The sequence below is a fragment of the Cervus canadensis genome, chromosome 5 (genome assembly GCF_019320065.1).
Source record: "Cervus canadensis isolate Bull #8, Minnesota chromosome 5, ASM1932006v1, whole genome shotgun sequence".
NCBI classification, from domain to species: Eukaryota; Metazoa; Chordata; class Mammalia; order Artiodactyla; family Cervidae; genus Cervus; species Cervus canadensis.
The window spans coordinates 6341903-6363180 of record NC_057390.1 but is presented as its reverse complement, the minus strand read 5'-3'; the positions used below and the strand labels follow the sequence as shown (position 1 = coordinate 6363180).

Here is a 21278-nt window from a genome sequence, read left to right as displayed (position 1 = left end):
GATGATGAGAAGTATGGTGAGGAGGTGCAGAAGCTGGAACCTTCACACACTGCTGGTGGGAATGCTGAACGGTCCAGTTGCTTTGGAAAACTAGCAGTTTCTCTAAAGGTTAGAGTTAACATGTGACAGTAAAAGTAATTCTACTCCTAGATAGAAAACCAAGAAAATGAAAACAGTCTATACAAAAACTTGTACACAAATGTTCACAGCAGCAGTATTCCTAATTGACCAAAAATAGAAACAGTCCACAAGACCCTCAACTGAATAATAAATAAAACTAGTATATCCATTCAATGGAATGTTATTCTGCAACAAAAAGATGTGACGTACCAATACATACTACAATACAGTGAAAGAGAAAGTCACTCAGCCATGTCTAATTCTTTGCAACCCCATGAAATAGTTCATGGAATTCTCCAGGCCAGAATACTGGAGTGGGTAGCCTTTCCCTTCTCCAGGGAATCTTTCCAACCCAAGGAATCAAACCCAGGTCTCCCACATTGCAGGCAGATTCTTTAAAAGCTGAGCCACCAGGGAAGCCCAAGAATACTAGCGTGGGTAGCATGTCTCTTCTCCAATGAATCTTCCCGACCCAGGAATCGAACCGGGGCCTGAAGCATTGCAGGCAGATTCTTTACCAGCTGAGCTACCAGGGAAGTCCTACTACAACACAGATGAACCTCAAACACACGCTAAGTGTTCACAAAACACATATTGTGTGATTTCATTTATATGAAATGTGTAGAATTGGTAAATCTATAGAGATAGAAGGCAGAGGATGACATGGTTGGATGGCATCACTGACTCAATGGTCATGAACTTGAGCAAACTCCGGAAGATAGTGAAGGATAGAGGAGCCTGGCATGCTGCAGCCCATGGGGTAGCAAAGAGTCAGATATAACTTGGCAACTGAACAACAATAAAAGTAGATTAGTAGTAGCCTGGGGCTGAGGTGAGAAAGGTAAAAAGGAGGACTGGGATATGGGATTTCTGCTTTGGAGTAATGAATATGTTCCAAAATGCAGCTACGACTGCATAACTCTGAATACAGTTCAGTTCAGTTCAGTTCAGTCACTCAGTCGTGTCCGACTCTTTGCAACCCCATGAATCGCAGCATGCCAGGCCTCCCTGTCCATCACAAACTCCCAGAGTTTACGCAAACTCATGCCCATCGAGTCGGTGATGCCATCCAATCATCTCATCCTCCGTCGTCCCCTTCTCCTCCTGCCCCCAATCCCTCCCAGCATCAGGGTCTTTTCCAATGAGTCAACTCTTCGCATGAGGTGGCCAAAGTATTGGAGTTTCAGCTTCAGCATCAGTCCTTCCAATGAACACCCAGGGCTGATCTCCTTTAGGATGGACTGGTTGGATCTCTTTGCAGTCCAAGGGACTCTCAAGAGTCTTTTCCAACACCACAGTTCAAATGCATCATATTTTTCAGCGCTCAGCTTTCTTCACAGTCCAACTCTCACATCCATACAGACCACTGGAAAAACCATAGCCTTGACCAGACGGACCTTTGTTGGCAAAGTAATGTCTCTGCTTTTTAATGTGCTATCTAGGTTGAAGTCACCTAAATACAGACCTTCTAGTCGCAAACTTTCAAAGATGCCAATATGTGTTCACATGTCCAATCATGTAAGTCAGTTCACGCATCTGGTGAAAACGATCACATGCGTGCACCCTGGACCAGCGGAGGTGCTCCTGTGTACGTTACTGCCCAGCACTGCACGGAGGACAGGAGTACAGTATTTTTATTTCAAGCCCAGGATGTCCACAAGCAAGTGTCAAAGTATAAGAGCGGCGGTGATGGAGCCAGTACTGCTAAGAAGCGTCAAGCAGTAACGAGGGAAACAAAAGTGAAAATAACTGAGAGGAGCGAGGCGAAAAAAATGACAGATGTCGCTCATCCCAAATATGAGCACCGCAAGTTGCTCACAGGACACCCCAAGGTCTAACAAGCACGCCCTCCCTACCCTACTCTCCATGGGGGTGCTGAGGAGGGCTCCACGGAGAGCTGCAAACTCAGGAGAGTCCAGACACCACAAGAGCAGCAGACAGAGGATGCAAGGCCTCAAGAGACACAGGCTCTGGGAAAACTGAAAGGGGCTGGCAATTACCATAATCAATGGATCACACCCCTCTTATCTCTATTCCATTAACCAGGACGATGAGTCATCAGCTCCAAGGCTCCTCACCCATCTCTGCCTCAGCCAGAGACTGAATTTAAATCATAAAGCTTCACTGTGTATCACAATGTCGATTCTATCAGATCTAGACTACTTATAGGCTCCCACGCACCTCCTCCCGCCCCCGCCCTCCCGCTCTTTCCCACCAGCCACATCATCCGCCTCAAACTCAGGGCTACCTGCTGCCGGATGGCGCACTGACCACTTTTCTAGTTCACTGCCACCAAGAAGGTCCATATAGACTTGGACCAAAAAGAAGGCTGAGCGCCAAAGAATTGATGCTCTTGAACTGTGGTGTTGGAGAAGACTCTTGAGAGTCCCTTGGACTGCAAGGAGATCAAACTAGTCAATCCTAAAGGAAATCAACCCTGAATATTCATTGGAAGGACAGATGCTGTATTTTGGCCACCTGATGTGAAGAGCCACCTCATTAGAAAAGACCCTGATACTGGGAAAGGTTGAAGGCTGGAAGAGAAGGGTGCAACATGAGAGGAGAAGGTTGGATGTCATCACCAACTCAACGGACAAGAGTTTGAGCAAACTCCGGGGGACAAAGGAGGACAGGAAAGCCTGCAGTGCTGTAGTCCATGGGCTCGCAAAGAGTCAGACACAACTGAGCGACTGAACAAAACCAAGAAGGAGCCCGTCATGGTGCCTGGCTCACCATGTCCACAGCCAGCAACAGACTAAGAGACGAGTGGAAGGACTGCTGCCGGCAAAGCAGGCTCAGATCTCTCACAAACAGCAACACGCCGGACAGATGCTAAGCCCCCGAGACAGGAAAGAAGAAAGAGCTGAACGCCTACAAGTCTGTTCCGGGAACTAGGAGGAGACACACAGAGAGAAAACTGAGGTATCCTCACTCGCCAGGTTCAAACAGGAAAGGCCCTAAAACAGCAGGCGGGCCCCCGCAGGGGAAGAATACAGCCAGAAAAGCCTGCGCCACCTGAATGCACATCCTCAACCCCAGGGAGGCCGTCCTCACTGCCTGACTCGGGGTCCCAATAACTCCTATGTCCCTTGATGCACAGACCTGACCCGGGTAACACCCAGTCTCTGACCTGAGATCTCCCAACTGAATAGTCAGCAAACTACCCCGCAGTTACAGAGGGTCCCAGGGTTACTGGTGCGCCACGGGTTCTGACTGCCAACAGTATTCTCTTTTCTTTTTTTGGCCACACCACGCGGCATGCAGGATCTTAGTTCCCTGACCAGGGATCGAATCCTCGCCTCTACAGTGGAAACACAGATTCTTAACCAGTGGACCACCAGAGAAGTCCCCGCTAACAGCATTCTATTAGATCATATGTGTATGTGCTCAGTCATGTCTGACTCTTTGCAACCCTCTGGACTGTCAGTATCACAAGCAGATAAGAATGAAAGCTCTAAGTACAAGAATTTTCCAAAAGTATCCTAGTATTAAAATTTAGATTTGACCTGAATACATTCAAGTCTCTAATAAAAGATATCATAAGAGTTCTTTAGAATGAAAGATGAAAAAATACCCTACAAGGTACAGCTGAGGAAAATCAAAGGAATAACTGTATTCCCCCCCAGCCTGTGTATGCTGTGTGCACGCACATACTTAATCATCTCCAAGTCTTCACAACCCCACGAACCAGAGCCCACCAGGCTCCTCTGTCCATGGGATTTTCCAGGCAAGAATACTGGAAATACTGGAGTGGGCTGCCATTTCCTCCTCCAGGGGATCTTCCCAACCCAGGGATCGAACCCCTGACTCCTGCATGTTCTGCATTGGCAGGCGGATTCTTTACCACTGAGTCCCCTGGGAAGTCCTGTATTCCCCCATATAAAGCAACAAATCATTTCTTTAACTTCGTACACACCCTTCTGACCAAGGATAATAGATTTTGTTGTGTTTTTTAAAATCCTGGCGAGTCAATGGTTTCTGTCTGAGATAAAGGAAAACTCCAGTCTTCAGCATCCCATGGCAAACGGCTGGCGCTGGACAAGGGAATCCCCCAACAAATGTGAGAAGAAGAACAGGTTTGGTCTAGTTCCCGATACCACTGACCTCACTGATAGTGAGCAGTTTGTCTTTACCGTGATAAGGAACTTTTCATGTTTAGGAATGATCTAAACTTATAGCGATGACTAACACTGAGGGCGGGAAAGGTAATGGTTTCAAGGGAAGGGGCTGGGTCATCAGAACCAGGAGGTGATGAGTTATGCTGACGACGAAGGGGGAGACCCGGGCAGGCCAGCGCCCCGTCTCTTTTCTCCCTCTACATAAGGTTCCAGGTGCAGCTCTTCGGGAAGCATCTCAGATGCCAGGCTCAGACACCTGCAGAAGGCGCTCCTCCCAACAGCCAAAACCTAGGAACAAGCGCGACGTCCATCAGCTGGCAAACCAGTGGACAAAACACAGCCTGTCCACACCCCGGATGCCATCCAGCCACACAAAGGGACAGACTACCACGCTCACCAGCGTGGACAAACCTTGAAACTTTATGCAAAGTGAAAGGAATCACACACCAGCGGCCACATGCGCCATGGTTTTATTTATACACGATGTTCCAAAAAGGCAAATTATAGACAGAAAATAGGTGGACGGTTGTCTGGGGCCCTGGGATGGAACAGGGGGTTCACAGTGAAAGGGGCGAGGGGACCTAGCTAGGGCGAGGGACGTGCTGAACACTGACTTGCGGTAACAGTCATGCCACTCAGCACGTTTACCAAAGATGCCTGAAAGGCAGGCTTGAGGCAGGTGAGCTCCAGAGTGCGTAAAATACACCTCAATAAAGCTGATTAAAGAAACAAACCTGTTGAACAGACTTCTCTGTCTCCAGGAGGCTGGTGTGGTACAACGGCGATAACTTACAAGGTTGGGATGAACATATACACATTACTACATGTAAAACAGAAAACCAACCAGCACCTACTGTATAGCACAAGAAACAATACGCAGTACTTTATAATAACCAATCAGGGAAAAGAATCTGAAAAAGAATACACACACACTAATATATAGAGACCCAAATAAACAAACAAGAAAAATGAAATCTGGAGGAAAAGGGAAAATAATACAGGAGCTCAAGAAAACCAACCAACCAAAAATATCTACACGCAATATCCTCAGAGAGATAAGAAATAAATCCAAGAAAGAATAGATGCAGTTTACAAAAAAAAAAAAAAACTGTGAAAAAGGGCTTCTCATAAATTAAAAATATGACAAGGCTTAAAATTCAATAGAAACATTGAAATGGAAAGTCAAAGGCATTTCATAATAGTAGGACAAAAAAGATTGAAAACTACATAACAATAGAGGAAAAGATAAGAAAATAAATCAAAGAGGTGACTAATAGGACTTTCAGAAAGAGAAGGCTGGGAATTTGAAGGGGGAAAACAGAAAAATTTCCCAGAAGAAAAGGGCAGCTCCTAATGAAAAGAATTAACCAAGCTCTTGAAACAGTGAATGACAATACACGACAATCACAAAATCTAAGAATGTCAGGAATAAAGAGAATATGCTAAAAGCTTCCCCAAAGAAGTTAGAACAGGTCACACTCAAATGGAAGAGCAGTGTCTTCAAAACTCCAAGAGAAAAATGGATTTCCAGTCAACAATATTTTCCACCAGCTAATATATAAATTCCATGCGAAGGTAGAATGCAAACATTTTCAGCCATCCAAAGACAAAATTTTTGCACCTGGAGGATGTGCTTCAGGAAAGTTAAGGCAGTAAAAAAAAAAAAGACTGAGGTATCCAGGAAACAGATGGTCCAGGACCAGAGCTAAGACACACCAAGGTCGGGGCACGTATACCTGGCCAGCTCTCCTCCAGGGAAAAAAAAGTGAATCTATAGGCTCCTTGGAAGGAAAGCTATGACAAATCTAGATGCGTATTAAAAAGCAGAGACATTACTTTGCCAACAAAGGTCCATATCATCAAAGCTATGGTTTTTCCAATAGTCATGTACAGATGTGAGAATTGGACCATAAAGAAGGCTGAGCGCTGAAAAGTGGATGTTTTCGAATTGTGGTGCTGAAGAAGACTCTTGAGAGTCCCTTGGACTGCAAGGAGATCAAACCAATCATTCCTAAAGGAAATCAATCCTGAATATTCACTGGAAGGACAGAAGCTGAAACTCCGATACCTTGGCTACCTGATGTGAAGAGCTGACTCACTGGAAAAGACCCTGATGTTGGGAAAGCTTGAGGGCCATAGGAGAAGTGGGCGTCAGAGGAAGAAATGGTTGGATGACACCACCGACTCAACAGAGATGAATGTGAGCAAACTCCATGAGATAGTGAAGGACAGGGAAGCCTGGCATGCTGCAGTCCGTGGGGTCGCAAAGAGCCAGACACAACAACTGAACAAAAAATAAGCTATCTGAAACAATAAGTCATCTGTCGTGTTTAAAAAAAAACTTGATAAAAGCTGAACTCTGCTAGGCATTTGATGTAACTTTTCAAGTGTTTAAAACAGAAAACAGAATCCTATTAGACTACTTGGCTCAGAGATAAGCGGTATAATGCAACTATCATTTTAACCCCAAATTATGATATACTCATCTAAGGGAGGCGGGCAGGTATACCAGCTAATTCTTCACAAAAGACCACAACAGTAGTTCAAAAACCATAACCACCATCTCTAGTAGTCAGTAAATGTACAAACCTAATAAACCAAGAAAAACCCATGCAAACATATAATTTAAAAATACAGCAGTTCATTTCAGATGGATCAACTAAAAGCATCTTGGAACAGGACAACTCTAAGTTTCAATACTGTTTATCTTTGTAGGACCTTATACAGTAGTACCATATATAGCACAGGGAACTATATTAAAGATGCTATAATAAACCATAATGGAAAACAATGTGCATATAATATGAAAAACAATGTGTATTTTATATATATATATATTAAAAAACTGAATCACTCTGCTATACAGCAGAAATTAACACAACATTGTAGAATGAACTATACTCCAATAAACTAAATTAAAAAAAAAAAAGATTCAGGGTGGTATTTTCTGTATCTGATTTTCTGTCTCTTTCCTTGTCTAGTTGGTACTGTATTTTACGGCCCAGAGAAGCCCCATGGAGGCCGGAAAGCTGGGTCTGGGTGCATGGGCCGTGCCTGGGTGCAGGGCCTGGGGAGACAGAGCCAGCTCAGGATGGTACACGTCTGGCACACGGTGTCCACCCCGTCTTCCCTGGCTCCGGGAGGATAAACACGCTGCCTGCACCGGTTCACGGACACAGACCACGCGGGCAGGGCCCAGCTCGGGCTGCAGGGCAGTGAGCGCCCTGAGAGGCAGGACACCAGCCCCACGTGGTTAACTCATCTCCCGAAATCAGCTCAAAGTTCCTCACGATGCAACACAGATGTCAGTTTCTAAGATCTCAGTTTTTAAAACTTGAGAAGTTCTAAAACTTATCATTTAGTCCTTCCTTTTGAAATTCTTACAGAAAACAGTGCCGCGCAACTCAGCGCTTGCCAACACATCGCTCCCTTTGCTTGTGAACGATGCCAGCTGACGTTTATTACTGAGCCAGCCTCCTAACAGAGTATCATGAAAACCTGAGACCATTCAGCTGGCATGCTGGTCACCGGTGATATTAACATTGCCCTGGTTTCCATTCTCTTCCTCACCATCCCTCCCTAAGTCCAAAAAATGTTGTTGTTCAGTTGTGACCGACAAATGTATCCTGATTCAATTCTTGCGTTATCATATTATGAGCCCAGAATATTAATAACTATAAACAGAATCTTCTAAAAGTACTTGGGAATCTCTACCCCCCTGATAATCATGTTCCAATGAAAATCAGGTCCCAAATTAAACGTTCAACACAGCTTTTCAATATGTTAACACTGACAATTCAGAACGGTATTAAAACCAACCTGAATTCACAAAAAATCTGTTTATACTAAATATTTACAGCAATTACTCGCAAGTACTTTTAAGATGACCCGCGATCCACTAGCCATATATCTAGCCACATGTGGGAGAAACAAAGCTTTTAAAACCCTGATTTTCAAACAGTAAGGTGATGACCTAAAATTGTTTCGACCCTTAAAATCATCACAAAAAGTTCTAAACAGGCAGTGTTCGATTTTGAGAACCCACTGCAGATTAAGTTCTTGACTCCAATACCATGAATTCTTGGTCTGCACTCTTGTACGTTTTCCTTTATAAGACAGAGAGCGAAGCTTCCAGTGGTGTTCTCTGGGCAACAGTCCCGTTTGGTACCCGGGCCACCTGGGTCTGCGAGCCGTGCGCTTGTGAGATAATTTGTATGCACTGCTGTCCGCCAATGTAAGTCATCAGAACAGAGACAACTGAAAGCAGTGTTATTAACGCTTTTTTGAAAAGCACAGGCACCCTAAAGGCAGCGCAGCTGAGACAGAGAACGCCCAACAGCTCCGAGGGAGGCAACCCTTCGGCTTGCAAACTTGCATTTTTTGCCCTTTTCTTAACCAATTCTGGATTTATGTCTTGGCTCAAGCTGCTATGCATAACAAGATGAAAGTATATATTTACTAACAAAGAAACAAAATAAAAGACCATATATGAAATGTATGTGTCAAAGCACCCACCTTTAGGTTAAAATGCATTTTATAGTATTTTTTTTGTTCCCTGGGGATAAACGCTTTAGATTATTCCGTGGTTTAGCACACCTGCTCACGGATTCCAAAGAAGGATCCTACTTCCAAAGTAGGATCTATTTTTCCAAAAATCATCTTTGCTTTTCCAGGGTCAGTCCACAAAAATCTATGAACACACACTCTGTACCAAAAGGGCCCCCGGATAATATTTTTGGATAATGTCAATACACAGAAACAGACATATATCTGAGATCCATTGGGGGTTAGGGGGAGGCAAAATACAAGTCTGCAAGCTACAGAAATAAACAATGTATTACAAAGTTTCAAGCAATAAAGAGTTAAAAAAAAACTACCATGGGCAGGGTGTTATCTGATGGTTGGCTTTTCTACAAGGCTTTTGACATTCCTGATTTAGTTGCATTTCAAAACAGTTTTTGGAAGTTTGGGTTGATAATTTTTTTTAAGAGAGCCACTTGCCTCTGTGTGTCCTCTCCACCTCCCTTAAACTCAGGCCCGGATTCTTTCCAGCAGGAAGGAACTCTGTGTCTCTGAACAAGTCTGTACATGCCACTCAGAGGCAGATCAACCCTCCTCTTAAGGAAAACAGGCAGTTCTACAAAGTTCATTGTGCCCCAGTGAATGTCTTTACCTCTAATTAAGAGCAAGAGTCACTACCCTGACAAGGTAACATTTGCAGAAACCAGCCCCCACCCCCCCCCCCCACAAAAGTTTAAGTGCCTGCTCCAAAATGTTACACTGATGATTTTTTAAAGCTACACCATTTACATGGCACTTTTACTGCTGAGCAATGGAAAGCAATTTCAGCACTTTAACAAATCCCAAGGCTCCTTCTCATCCAGCGGGCAAACAGTGGACCCATGTAAAGGATCACACCAAAGCTTGCAGACAGGGAGTGAGTTGATCAAGGAAAGAAGCCCAAGTACTCATTCCAACCCTCTTCTCTCTGCTGCCCTGCCCTGCCCTGCCCAGGCCTGGCCTTCCCCTCCTCTCTCCTGGACCACTGATCCAGGCCAACCATCTCACCTTCTCCTCCTTCAAACCTGAGCAAGCCTCCTACTCTCAGAGACCCCCAAACTTCCAGTGGATCCTTGATGTCAAGGAACTAGGGGCGTCCTCAACACCAACAGGAATAAACCCTCCTCCAGTTGCCCACCACCCGCGAGCCCTCCTGCCACTCCCAGAGGGTCACCTTCGGCCACACATACCCCGCTTTCAATAAAAGAGGGGGACGGCATTTGCACAGCGCCTAACAGGTGGCCAACTCTCAGGTTAACACTACTCATCACCTTCAGGCCTGGAGGAGCCTCCTCCTCCTCAACCTTCAAGGCCTCCAGCCCAGAAGGACAGAGTCAAAGTCCAGACGCTCATCATCCCTCCAGTGAGGAAGCCCTGACTCCAGGCAAGGGGGCTGCTGGATTCTCAGCTCCCTGACCACCCCCTCACCCCACCCCCACCCCCCAGGCCTCTCCAGTGCAGGATTTTCCTGTCTTTATCCAAGACATTTTGGACCACTGGCCACTGAATGCTCACAAAAAGCAAAATGAGAGTAGCTACACCAAGAAAAGAAACAAAACCGGCCAAATTTAAAAATAACAAACTCCAATGATACAAAATGAACTTCGATCTATCAGTCCTGGTTTGGATTCTTCCCATTATCATTGCCCCCTTTTGATGACAATAATTAAAATTCACTACATCTACTACATGCACTACTTGACACACACAGGAACATTTTACAGACACTTCTTTTATAAATGTATGGTACTCCAAATAAAACCCTGCAAACAGAAATTCACAATGGGTTTTTCACTTTTTAATTTATGAGTATCCTTCCCTATGATCCCTCAAAAACCTAAAGCAAAAACTAAGCTTCTCTAAATAGAATACAGCCTATGTCTCACATCCTTTTATTAAAAATAAAGTTATGTCCTGTCCAACCATACCGTTTTAGTCAGGAATGGAGAAAATTCTAAACTCTCCCCAAGAAAGGCATTTTCATAGAACATATCAAAACTCAGCAAACTCCCTCTCTCAACTCATTCACTTCATGTAAACACAATCTTCTAAAAATAAGCAACCACTAATCACTAAAAAAGTTCACAGAAAAAAATAAAAAACAGAAAATCTAACAATGAAATAAAGTAGGACTACAGGTTGCTCAGCTTACAGGTGTTTCACCTACAACTGTTCTTTTAATTTCCAAACTCTGACACTAGTCACACTGATGGACATTCAGGAAGAGCAAACAAATGCTAGAGTGTCAATAATCTAATCACAAAACCACTGTATGCAAATCATGCCAACAGAAACCCTAAACACACTTCTAGGCATGATGAAAATGGTTCTAGGAAAAAAAAAAAAGAAAGAAAATGGTTCTAGAAATAACAACAAAGGGAGGGGAAAAATGGAGATGTTAGCGGTTTCTGCTCTTTCACCAGAGACTCAACTTCCCAGGGTCAGTTCAAAAATATGAAAGACTTTATCACGAGAGTAAGAAAACATATATAAAATGATCAGGAAAATTTAGCACGGAACATCTGAAACAAACTTATGGTTACGAAAGCAGGGACGGGGGATAAATTAGGAGTTTGGGGTTAACATATACTCACTACTATACATGAAACAGACAGCTAATGAGGACCTACTACATAGCACAGGTAACTCAATAGTCTGTAATAATCTACGAGGGAAAAGAATCTGGAAAAGAATATTTACATACATACACATATACATATAACGGAATCATTTTTCTGTACACCTAAAATTAACATAACACTGCGAATCAACTAGACTTCAATTTAAAAAAGAAAAACTGAACATTTGCTAGGAAGGAATTCAGATTTTTCGGTGTGAGAACAGCATGGAGACTACCTAAAAAAAAAAAAAAAGACACCAACTGAAGTATTTATGGGGAAATGGCATCTGAGCTTTATGTGAAGATAATGGACGTGGGAGAAGGACAGCAGAAAAAACCAGATTAGTCATGTGCTGGTCACCGTGAAGCCGGTGCTGTCCTCTTCCTCTCCCTCACCAGTGTCTGTTTCAAATTCTCCGTAATAATAAAACAACTGCAGGCAAGCAAAAGCTCCCCTGTTCTGCTTCAGACTGCAGGCCATTGTTGCACAGATTTCCTATAGTTTCCTCGGCTTTGCATAATTTGAGAATTCCTTCTCAATTGTACTGACTTTGTAAGGAGAGAGCCAGAGAGCCTGTTACTGCCTGATCCCAATGGCTTTCCAAACCTGGTGCTTAGCAGATCGATCCCAAAAGCTTTCGGGAAGAGAGTATGGAACCAGAGGGAAGGAGCAGGGAAAACCTTGGGAGTGAACCTGCCCCAGCTGCTCCCACTAAGAACCCCCAGGCTCCTAAACCCATGAAGACACATTCAGGGTTCACTCTCTTTTTCTCTTACAGTTTAAAAACAAAAACGACAGCTTCTGGTCTACTCCCACCAGCCTTCACATTCATGCTGACCCTTGAAGACCCAAACAATCCAACTTCTGTGTAACCACGTCAAAAACAAGCCCTGGCTACTAACTCGCTTGGACGAGGATGGTCACCACTCGGATCTGGCCAGAAAAACTCGGTTAGGAAAAACCAACCAGTGCTTAAACAAACACTGAGGCTGGGGAGAACGGTCTTGGAACCAGTTAGCAGACCACTCAGGGAGTTGCAACATGACCGTTTCCAAAATTTTCCAAAAGCTTCCAAATTCAGTTGAGCCCGGCAGGCCGAGCTTAACAGGGCTCTCTTTCAAATTCAAAAACCTGGCCCTGGCCCCAACTGTTAGCCAACAGAACACACGCTGATTCACTTGAGATCACCTAAAAAGACGGACTCCATCCAGTTCAGACCACAGGCCAGTACACGGCTGGGATCGGGGGAAAGTTGGAGCTGTGTATAGATAAACCCTATTCACAGAGCAGAAAAAGGGACAATGGGATCCACACTTAATCTGGCCGAAGAAAATGTCTACAGTCAGCTTCCAACCCCCCCTCCTCCACTTCTCACCAGACAATGACAATTCTTCACAGCGAACCACAAAGCCCTGCTTCATAAGATTTTTTTCTTCTTCTATCCCAATCCAACTAGAAAACAGGGAACAGCTATGAACACCCCTGATGTGGTGCAGATAACTTGGAGAGAGCCTTCAGTAATAAGAAACAAATCAGAACACGGAGAATTTCACATTCTGTTGCAAACATTCAAGGCCCAGTGCCTCCATTAGCCAGAGTTCTCTGTAATCGCCACAACGTGCACGGAATCAGACCAGCAACACACTTAGTCTCATCAGGTGTCTGTTACTCGGGGCCGACTCAGAATCTCCGAATTTGTTAGTTTCGGGGGCGGGGGAGGGGGGGGGGCGTGTTAAAAGAAAGAGAAAAAGACCTGGGGTAGGTGTGAAATCTGGGCACCCTCGCCACTCCTGGGCTCTGTCTCATTTCTGGTTCAATTACACACCTGTCAAACAGGTTATTCCTGGAATTCAGACTGTATAATCCTCACCCTGTAATTCTTCCTGCTCCTGCTACCCAAACACACAGCCCTCCCCTGATCCCCCAAATATGCGCCCATCGGTAGAACGTATGCGGGTGATAAAGCAAAACCAGGTATCAGCAAACTCCGCTCCCTGGACTCCCGGCGAGCATTCAAACGAGGCAACACGAAGACAATTCTCAAGGAGGCCAAGGCAGTGCTTTGGGATAATCACAGGCGAGGCCTGCCTATTCTGAATTGTAATGAACACACCAACTCCGAAGGCCAGATCTGGGAAAAACGCGGCGGGGGGGACACATGTAGGGTGTCTGATGCAAAAAAAAAAAAAAACGCTTTCCCATTTTATGGAAGTGCATGCCCGAGAGTGGAGCGTTATTTCCTTATCTGAGAGCCAGGAAATGAGGTCTTTTCAGGCCAGTGTGAATATAAACTCTGCTAAAAAACAGCGGGACGGCGAGGCCAGCCCCTTCTCCCAACTTCAGCCGCGCGGCGTGGCCTCCGGGCGGCGGCGTGTCCATCCCCCGGCGCCCCCGGACCAGAAGTTTCAACCCGTCCCCAGGAAACAAAGGAGGCGCCCGTACCGACCTTATAGACTTGTCCGTAGGTGCCATTTCCCACCACTTCCACCAGCTCGAAAATCCCCGCCGGATCCTGGAGGAGAAAGAGGGGAGGGGTGAGCGTCGGAAAGCAGCACAACAATGAATAAAGCAGCAGGGCAGCCGGAGAGAAAGGGCGGCGACCCCAGCGGTGGGCTTCGCGCGGTGGGGTCGCCGGAGCCCGAGGGCCGCGATCCGAGGACCGGGGGTCCCGGGCGACGGCGGCGCCGGCGAAGGGTCGCGCCCCCAGGGCCCCCGCACCCGTCGACGCGGGCAGACAAAGGGGCCGCCGTGCCCGCGGTTCTTCCCGCGGCGGCGCCCGAGCGCCCGGGCGGCCAGGGCGCGGCCCCGGGTCCCCGCGCGCTCCGCGCCCCGCGCCGGGGTGTTCCCGGGCCGCCACTCACCCGCAGGGAGGACAGGTCGATGTCCACCAGACTTTTGGCAGGGGAGTCGTTCGCCATCTTCCCTTTCTGCCTCCGCGGATCGGCCACGATCAGTAGGTCTCCGGCGTGTTTCTGGGCGTCGGAGGCCCGGCGGGCGGCGCGGGCCCGCGGGCGAGGCCGGGGGCGGCGGGCGGGGCGAGCGCTGGCGGGCGGCGGCGGCGCTCACTCCATGGCCGGGGCGGCCGGCAGGCCCCCGGGCGTCGCCCGCGCCTCAGGCCCCGGCCCCGCGCCCCGCGCGCGCCTGCACTAGCGGCCCGGAGCAGGGGCCGCGGCGCCGCCGAGTGTGGAGCCCGGAGCGCGAGGCCGCCAGACAAAGATGAGCGGGGGGCGGGGGCGGCGGCGGCGCGGGAGGAGGAGACACGGGACACCGAAATCGTACTCGGAGGAGAGCGAACAGCTCCCCCTTTCCTCCTCTGGCAGGAAAAGCGGGCGGAAGCGCGCTCGCGCCCGGAGGCGGCAGGGCGGGGGGCGCGGGCAGCCGCGCGAATCTCCAGCAGGGGTGGGGCCCGGGCGGCGACCGCGCGCGGGGCCGGAGGGGGGCGCACCCGGGACAAAGGGAAGCCGGCCCGGACCCCCCACCTCCCTGCCTCGGGCGGAGGGGCGGGCCGACCCCCGCCCCCGCGGAGCCCCGCCCCGCCGCGCCCCGCCCCGCCGGGATCCCAGAGCGGGAGGGTCCTCCCGGCGCCCGCGCCCCCCTCTCCTCCCATCGCATCCCCCACCGCCGAGTCTGGCCCCTGAAGACCCTCGTTTCCGGTTTCCCTACCGGCTTCTCTGGTCCTTTCTCTTCTTTTCCAGGCTGAACCGGTGACCTGGTTGTAGTTGGGGATTCGCCGAGCATCACTCGGCCGACGGGTCCCGAGACTTTGGGCGGAAACTGAACACGAACCTCTCCTTTCACTGCCTGTGCTGAGTTCCTCACTCGGGACGAGGCGTGGACCAGGAGTCTTGACCCAAGTTCTGTGCCTAGATATCGCTGAGGAGCCATGGATAGGACTTCTTCCGGCAACTTTGGAAGCCAGTCAGCAGTTAGACAGTTTCATCCTGTTGAACGTGAATAAATGGTCTGCAAACAGTCATTGTCTCACTGTCAGTCCACTGGCCAAACACCCTAATGGCTCCGTATTCCCTCAGAGTGTCTCAATCGTGAAGGTCCAAGAATCACCGAGAGGGACTGCAAAAGCGCTGATTGCCGACCCCACCTCCAGAGTTTGATCTGGGGTGTGGGGTAGGCCTGAGAAGCCTCATTCTCTGTACAGGCGGCGATGCTGAGTTGCTGTGATGGGAAGTTTGAGAACTGGGGCCTCACAGGATGAAACTCCAAGGCCCTTTGTGATTGGGCTTCACCGGCATCATTATCTACCAATTCTTGGTTTGCACACAGTGTCTACTGAACCCCTCCTATGGCCCTAGGGTGATGTTAACCTCATTTTAGGGCTGAGGAAGCTGAAAGATAAGCTGATGGTCAGTCTCTCAGTCAGGTCCGAGAGACTCTTTGTGACCCCATGAACTGCATCGTTCCAGGCTTCCCTCTCCTTCATTGTCTCCCAGAGTTTGCTCAAACTCATGTCCACTGAGTAGGGATGTCATCCAACCATCTCATCCTCTGTCACCCCTTCTCCCGCCTTCAGTCTTTCCCAGCATTAGGGTCTGCTGATCATCAGAGTCAGCTGTCCACACCCAGTGGCCAAAGTATTGAAGAGAAGGGATTTTCCTAAAGTCTTTAAAGGCATAGCCCATAAGTGGAGCAGGGACTCCCACCAGCCTGTTCCCAAACCAAGTGCCTCAGTCAAGTTAGTCTTGTACCAGATCAATGTTTCCCACTCCTCTGTCTCCCAAAACTCCTAGATTCCCAACTCTGAGAGTCTCTCATAAGGCTAAAATATATTCAGGGACTCCTGGAATCCATTGATCAGGAAAATCATAGTAAGCAAAGTGTTTCTATGAATGTAATGGTGCCTTTTTTGAAGGAGGGAGGGGGGCATGGCACTGCAGTGCACGACCTGTGGGATCTTAGTTCCCCAACCAGAGATTGAACCCAGGCCATGTCAGTGAAAGCACCTCATCCTAACCACTGGACTGCCAGGGAATTCTTAGTGGTGCTTTTAAATAATTTTGTTTTTTAATCTACCAACAGCAGTGGACTTATCTATGAGTATAAAGTAAATAATTTACTCAGAGAGTTAGACTGGTGTCAGTGTGAGCTTTCAGATTGTAGTATTCGTAATAGTATTTTAGTAGTATTTATTATTAATAATAGGTAACATGTTTTGGGTCCAAACAATGTACTAAATCCTTTACATATGCTATCCTCCTTATTCTTCACATTAACCCAAAATGGTAGGTACTCTTACTTTTCTTACTTTACACATTAGAAGAGCAGCCTCAAACCTTTTGGGAACCAGGACCCGACTTCTTGGAAGGCAATTTTTTTATGGACGGGGGATGGGGGAGATGATTGGGGGATAATTCAAATGCATTACATTTCTTGTGCACTTTATTTCTATTATTGTTACATCAGCTCCACGTCAGATCATTAACATCAGATCCCGGAGGTTGGGGATCCCTGCATTAGGAAACCAACATATAAAGAAATTAATTGACCTGCTCGGTGTTCACAGGTGTCCACAGCTGAACCCAATGCAGAAACTCCAGGGTCCACCAAGTCGGCCTCCTTTCACAGATTCACAGTTAGTGTGTTGGCCACTCAGTTGTGTCCGACTCTTTGTGACCCCATGGACTGCAGCCCACCAGGCCCCTCTGTCCATGGGATTCTCCAGGCAGCGTACTAGAGTGAGTAGCCATTTCCTTCTCCGGGGGATCTTCCCGACCCAGGGATGGAACCTGTGTCTCCTGAATTGGCAGGCAGATTCTGTACCACCTGAGCCACCAGGCAAGCCCACAAGTTCACCGTCTGCCTCAACTGCAACTTCATGACACCGAGGCCTCCCCAGGCCACCCCCTCCTTTGCCCAGCCAAATTCTCTTCATCACCTCCAGTTCAATCCAAAAACCGACTCCTCTTTCTACCAGCTTCTTCTAAATCTCCTAAGCTACTCTTCCCTGTATCAGCATTGTGATGACTGTCTCTTAGTTTCAATTCAGTACCTTTTCTTAAGTCCCTCCCCAGGGCAAGGGCTTAGCCAGCACCCAGGGTATAAGGGCGATCAAGACAAGCTACCTTCCAAGAGCTTACCATCTGCTAACGGGTGTAGGACAGTTTCATAAATCACTCCAGTTAAAGGCAGAACATTAAAAAGTCTAGTGATATAGAAAGAGTGCTAAACAAGTTAGCAGCAAGTATACTGGACTGGGGGCAAAACTGAACTGGGTTTGAACCTAGTTCTATTTATCAGTTATGCAAGCCGGCACGTGTCACTTCTGAGCCTCTGCCATTTCCTCTTCTGTGTGCTAGATAATGATGGCAGTGAGGCCTGTTAAGAGGACATCTCAAGGGCACAGGGCAGGGTAATAAGGCCTGGGAAAAGGAGATACAAGAGGTGTCGGGCCAGACATTCTGAAGACTGGACATCTAATGGAATACCAGAGGCAACGTAGACAAGGAGGTAAAAGATTTGCTTGTGGTTCAAAACCTGGTTCACACTTGGGAAGGGCTTCCCCAGTGGTGCTAGTGGCAAAGAACCCACCTGCCAATGTGGGAGACGTAAGAGAGACAGATTCGATTCCTGGGTCGAGAAGATCCCCTGGAGGAGGAAATGGCAAGCCCACTCCAGTTTTCTTGCCTGGAGAATCCCTTGGACAGAGGAACCAGTTGGGCTATGGTCCACGGGGTCGCAAAGAGTCGGACATGACAAGCAACTGAACACAGCACAGATCCTTGTTCACACTTGGGAAGAGGCTGTCACACACAGCGAGGCAAGGATGGGAGTTCCTGAATGGTGGTAGCAAAGGAAGGTTTGGTTTGGGACTCTACAAAGTTAGTTGGCTTTTCATGCAGAAGCAGCTCTGAGGCTGGGGACCACATTCTCAATCAACAGTTGTGTATGAATTAGTTCAGACCACCATAATGGAATACCATACATTGGGTGGCTTAAGTGAAAGGGATTTCTTTTCTTATAGTTCTGGAGGCTGGAGGTCCACTATCAAGGTTCCAGCTGATTTGGTCCCGGGAGAGGGCTCTCTTCCTAGCCTGTAGATGGCTGCCTTCCCACTCTGTCCGGAAATGGGCTTTCCTTCGCGTTTCCGTCACAGAAACAACAAGCTCTCTGGTGCCTCTTCTTATAAAGACACCCATCCTATCAGATCAGGGCCTCACCCTTATGACCTTATGAATTTACCCTTAATTAGCTCTGTGAAGGCCCCATCACCTAATACAGCTACACTGGAACTAGGGTTTCAGCATGGGAAGGGGGTGGGGGACACATATTTGGTCCCTAACAAGCTACATGTGATGCCAGAAAGCAGATCAAAGTCAGGGCTTTGTCCTCCAGCATCTGTTTGAGAACACAAATAAACCCACCCAAAAGACGATCAAGATAAGAATGTGGAAAATAAATACTAATTTGGCATTTTAGGTTGGAGGAAAAAACAGCTTGCTTGGACAAAGAATGAGAAGTTGAAAGAATGAGGAAACTGGCTACTCTGAGCTAGGGGGACTCAGTTCTGAGAAAGCCAGGTGGGAACGGGACAAAACCAAGGCCTTGTCTGACCTGAGATTATCAGTCAGGTCAAGGGAAAAACAGCTGAGCATTGGCTTTGAGGAGTTCAGGTGGCAGGTGAGATGCTCTTGAGTTCAGCAGGCCATGGATGCACATTTGCATCTTCTCAGGGTACAGTGGACCAGACTAGCAATAATCTGCCTCCAGTCACAGAAATTCCAAGAGCAGCTTAATTATGGAAGCAGTCTATACAGACAGTCCCTTGGACATCCACTTATTTCCTAGTTTTTCTTAGTTGCAAAAATATTGGTAGCAATTGATTTTCAACCTCAGAATGGGGCAGGGAAAGGAGGGGCTGCAGAGCCATGAAACTGAACTACATAAACGTAATTTAAGGGTTCAGGGTCTTTGAAGCCTTAGAGCAACCGAAAATAAATCCTGGAAGTATTGATCAGTGAGGGGAACGAATAGAACAAGGAGATGATGGTGGAATGTGTTCAGAAGCTCAGAAAAGGAAAAGCAGAGGTGTAGGGGGTCAGAGATCTGAGTTCTGACTCTCTGATGGACAGTGTTGCAAATGTTCACCCTCCCTGCCGCTCAGTTTTGTTTTTTTTAATTGGAGGACAAATGCTTTACAATATTGTGTTGGCTTCTGCTGCACAACAATGTTGCTGCTGCTGCTAAGTCACTTCAGTTTTGTCTGACTCTGTGCGACCCCACAGACGGCAGCCCACCAGGCTCCCCCGTCCCTGGGATTCTCCAGGCAAGAACACTGGAGTGGGTTGCCATTTCCTTCTCCAATGCATGAAAGTGAAGTTGCTCAGTCGCATCTGACTCTTAGTGACCCATGGACTGCAGCCTACCAGGTTCCTCTGTCCATGGGATTTTCCAGGCAAGAGTACTGGAGTGGGTTGCCATTGCCTTCTCCAGCACAACAATGTGAATCAGCTAAAATACATCCCCTCCCTCTTAAACCTCCCTCCCACCTCCCTCGGTTTTCTGTTACATGGAATTGTGTGGAAATGATTGAAAGGTCCTCTAGGGAACTTAGAGACTCAGATTTCTAGAACCCTGGCATCAGCCCTGGAACTGTTCACCCCTCCTATCTGAGTAGAAGAGGGTTGATGGGACCAATGGAAGTTTCTAGAACCCATGGCATGCTGTAGATTTAGCAGCCAAGCTCAACCCTTAAAGGCTATCTTCGAGCATTGGCAGAGAATCTTTTTAAACCAGTTGATCGGTTGATTTAAAAGGAAGCATATCCTCTAGTGCACAACAGGATGGAAGGCGTGGGGTACAGAAGCAGGATCAAAGGGCAACAAAAGAAGAAGCAGGCCAGAGGCGAGACAGACACCGTACCCCAACTACCAGGGCCCTACAGTTGCCACTCCCGTGATGAGGAAGTGGTGTGAGCTCAGATGTCTCCCAAAAGCAGATCCTGAGACAACGCTTTGGGTGCTGGTGGTTTATTTCAGAGGTAATGCCTGGAAACATAAGTGAATGAAAAGGGAAAGAGAAACCTGGGATGGAGACGCATCAACAAGGAGAGTGTTCACAGACAGGTTATTACTGGGCAGCTGGGCTGAATGCATTGAGCTGGTCAGGAAATGAGAAAATGTTGACTGACCTTACTTTATGTGTACCTGTGATCACAGAAAAGGGTTTTGTAAACATTAAATGGTATTTTAAATACCATTGTTGTGGTTCAATTGCTAAGTCATGTCTGACTCTTTGCAACCCCACGGACTGCAGCACGCCAGGCTCCTCTGTCTCCTGGAGTTTGCTCAGACTCATGTCCATTAGGTCAGTGATACTATCCAACAATCTTATCCTCTATTGCCCCCTTCTTCTTTTGCCTTCAATCTGTCCCAGCATCAGGGCCTTTTCCAATGAGCTGGCTCTTTGCATGCAGAAGAACTTATTTTGGACCTATTTGAAATCTTCTGTAAAGAGAAGTACTTCCCTTAATTTATCCTTTTATTTTTTCTCTTTTTTTTCTTTCTGGCTGCACCATGCAGCATGCAGGATCTTAGTTGCCCCACCAGAGATGGAATCCGTACCCCCTACAGTGGAAGCATGGAATCAACTCCTGGACTACTGGGGAAGTCTCAATCTTTTTTTGTAAGTTTCTATTTTATATGTAAGGATAGTTTAAATCAAGTTCAGCCATAACCTGCAAAAATCCCCCAGGGGTCTCAAGAATAAGGTCACAGGTAGTCTTGTGTATGTGTGTGTGCTCAGTCGCTCAGTCACGTCCAACTCTTGGCCACCCCATGGACTGTAGCCCACCAGGCTCCTCTGTTCATGGGATTTCCCAGGCAAGAATACTGGAGTAGGTTGCCAT

The 21278-nt window shown here is 47.4% G+C and overlaps 1 protein-coding gene and 1 long non-coding RNA gene across 41 annotated transcripts in view; one reads left to right on the top strand and one right to left on the bottom strand.

The window, feature by feature from the left end:
- The window catches only part of MAP4K4 (mitogen-activated protein kinase kinase kinase kinase 4), a 149465-nt gene extending 134980 nt beyond the window's left edge, over positions 1-14485 (bottom strand). For all 40 annotated transcript variants that reach the window (XM_043467981.1, XM_043467982.1, XM_043467994.1 and 37 more), the window contains exons 1-2: positions 14281-14485; positions 13866-13931 (exon numbers count right to left, since the gene is read on the bottom strand). In XM_043467981.1, coding sequence (XP_043323916.1) covers positions 13866-13931; positions 14281-14337 — 123 coding nt within the window. In that variant the 5' untranslated portion in view covers positions 14338-14485. The remainder of the gene's footprint in view (positions 1-13865; positions 13932-14280) is intronic.
- Positions 13712-15393, top strand: LOC122441436. The gene is made up of 2 exons (XR_006269355.1): positions 13712-13953; positions 15115-15393. It is a non-coding gene; the product is annotated as an uncharacterized LOC122441436 (long non-coding RNA).
- The last annotated feature ends 5885 nt before the right edge of the window (positions 15394-21278 follow it).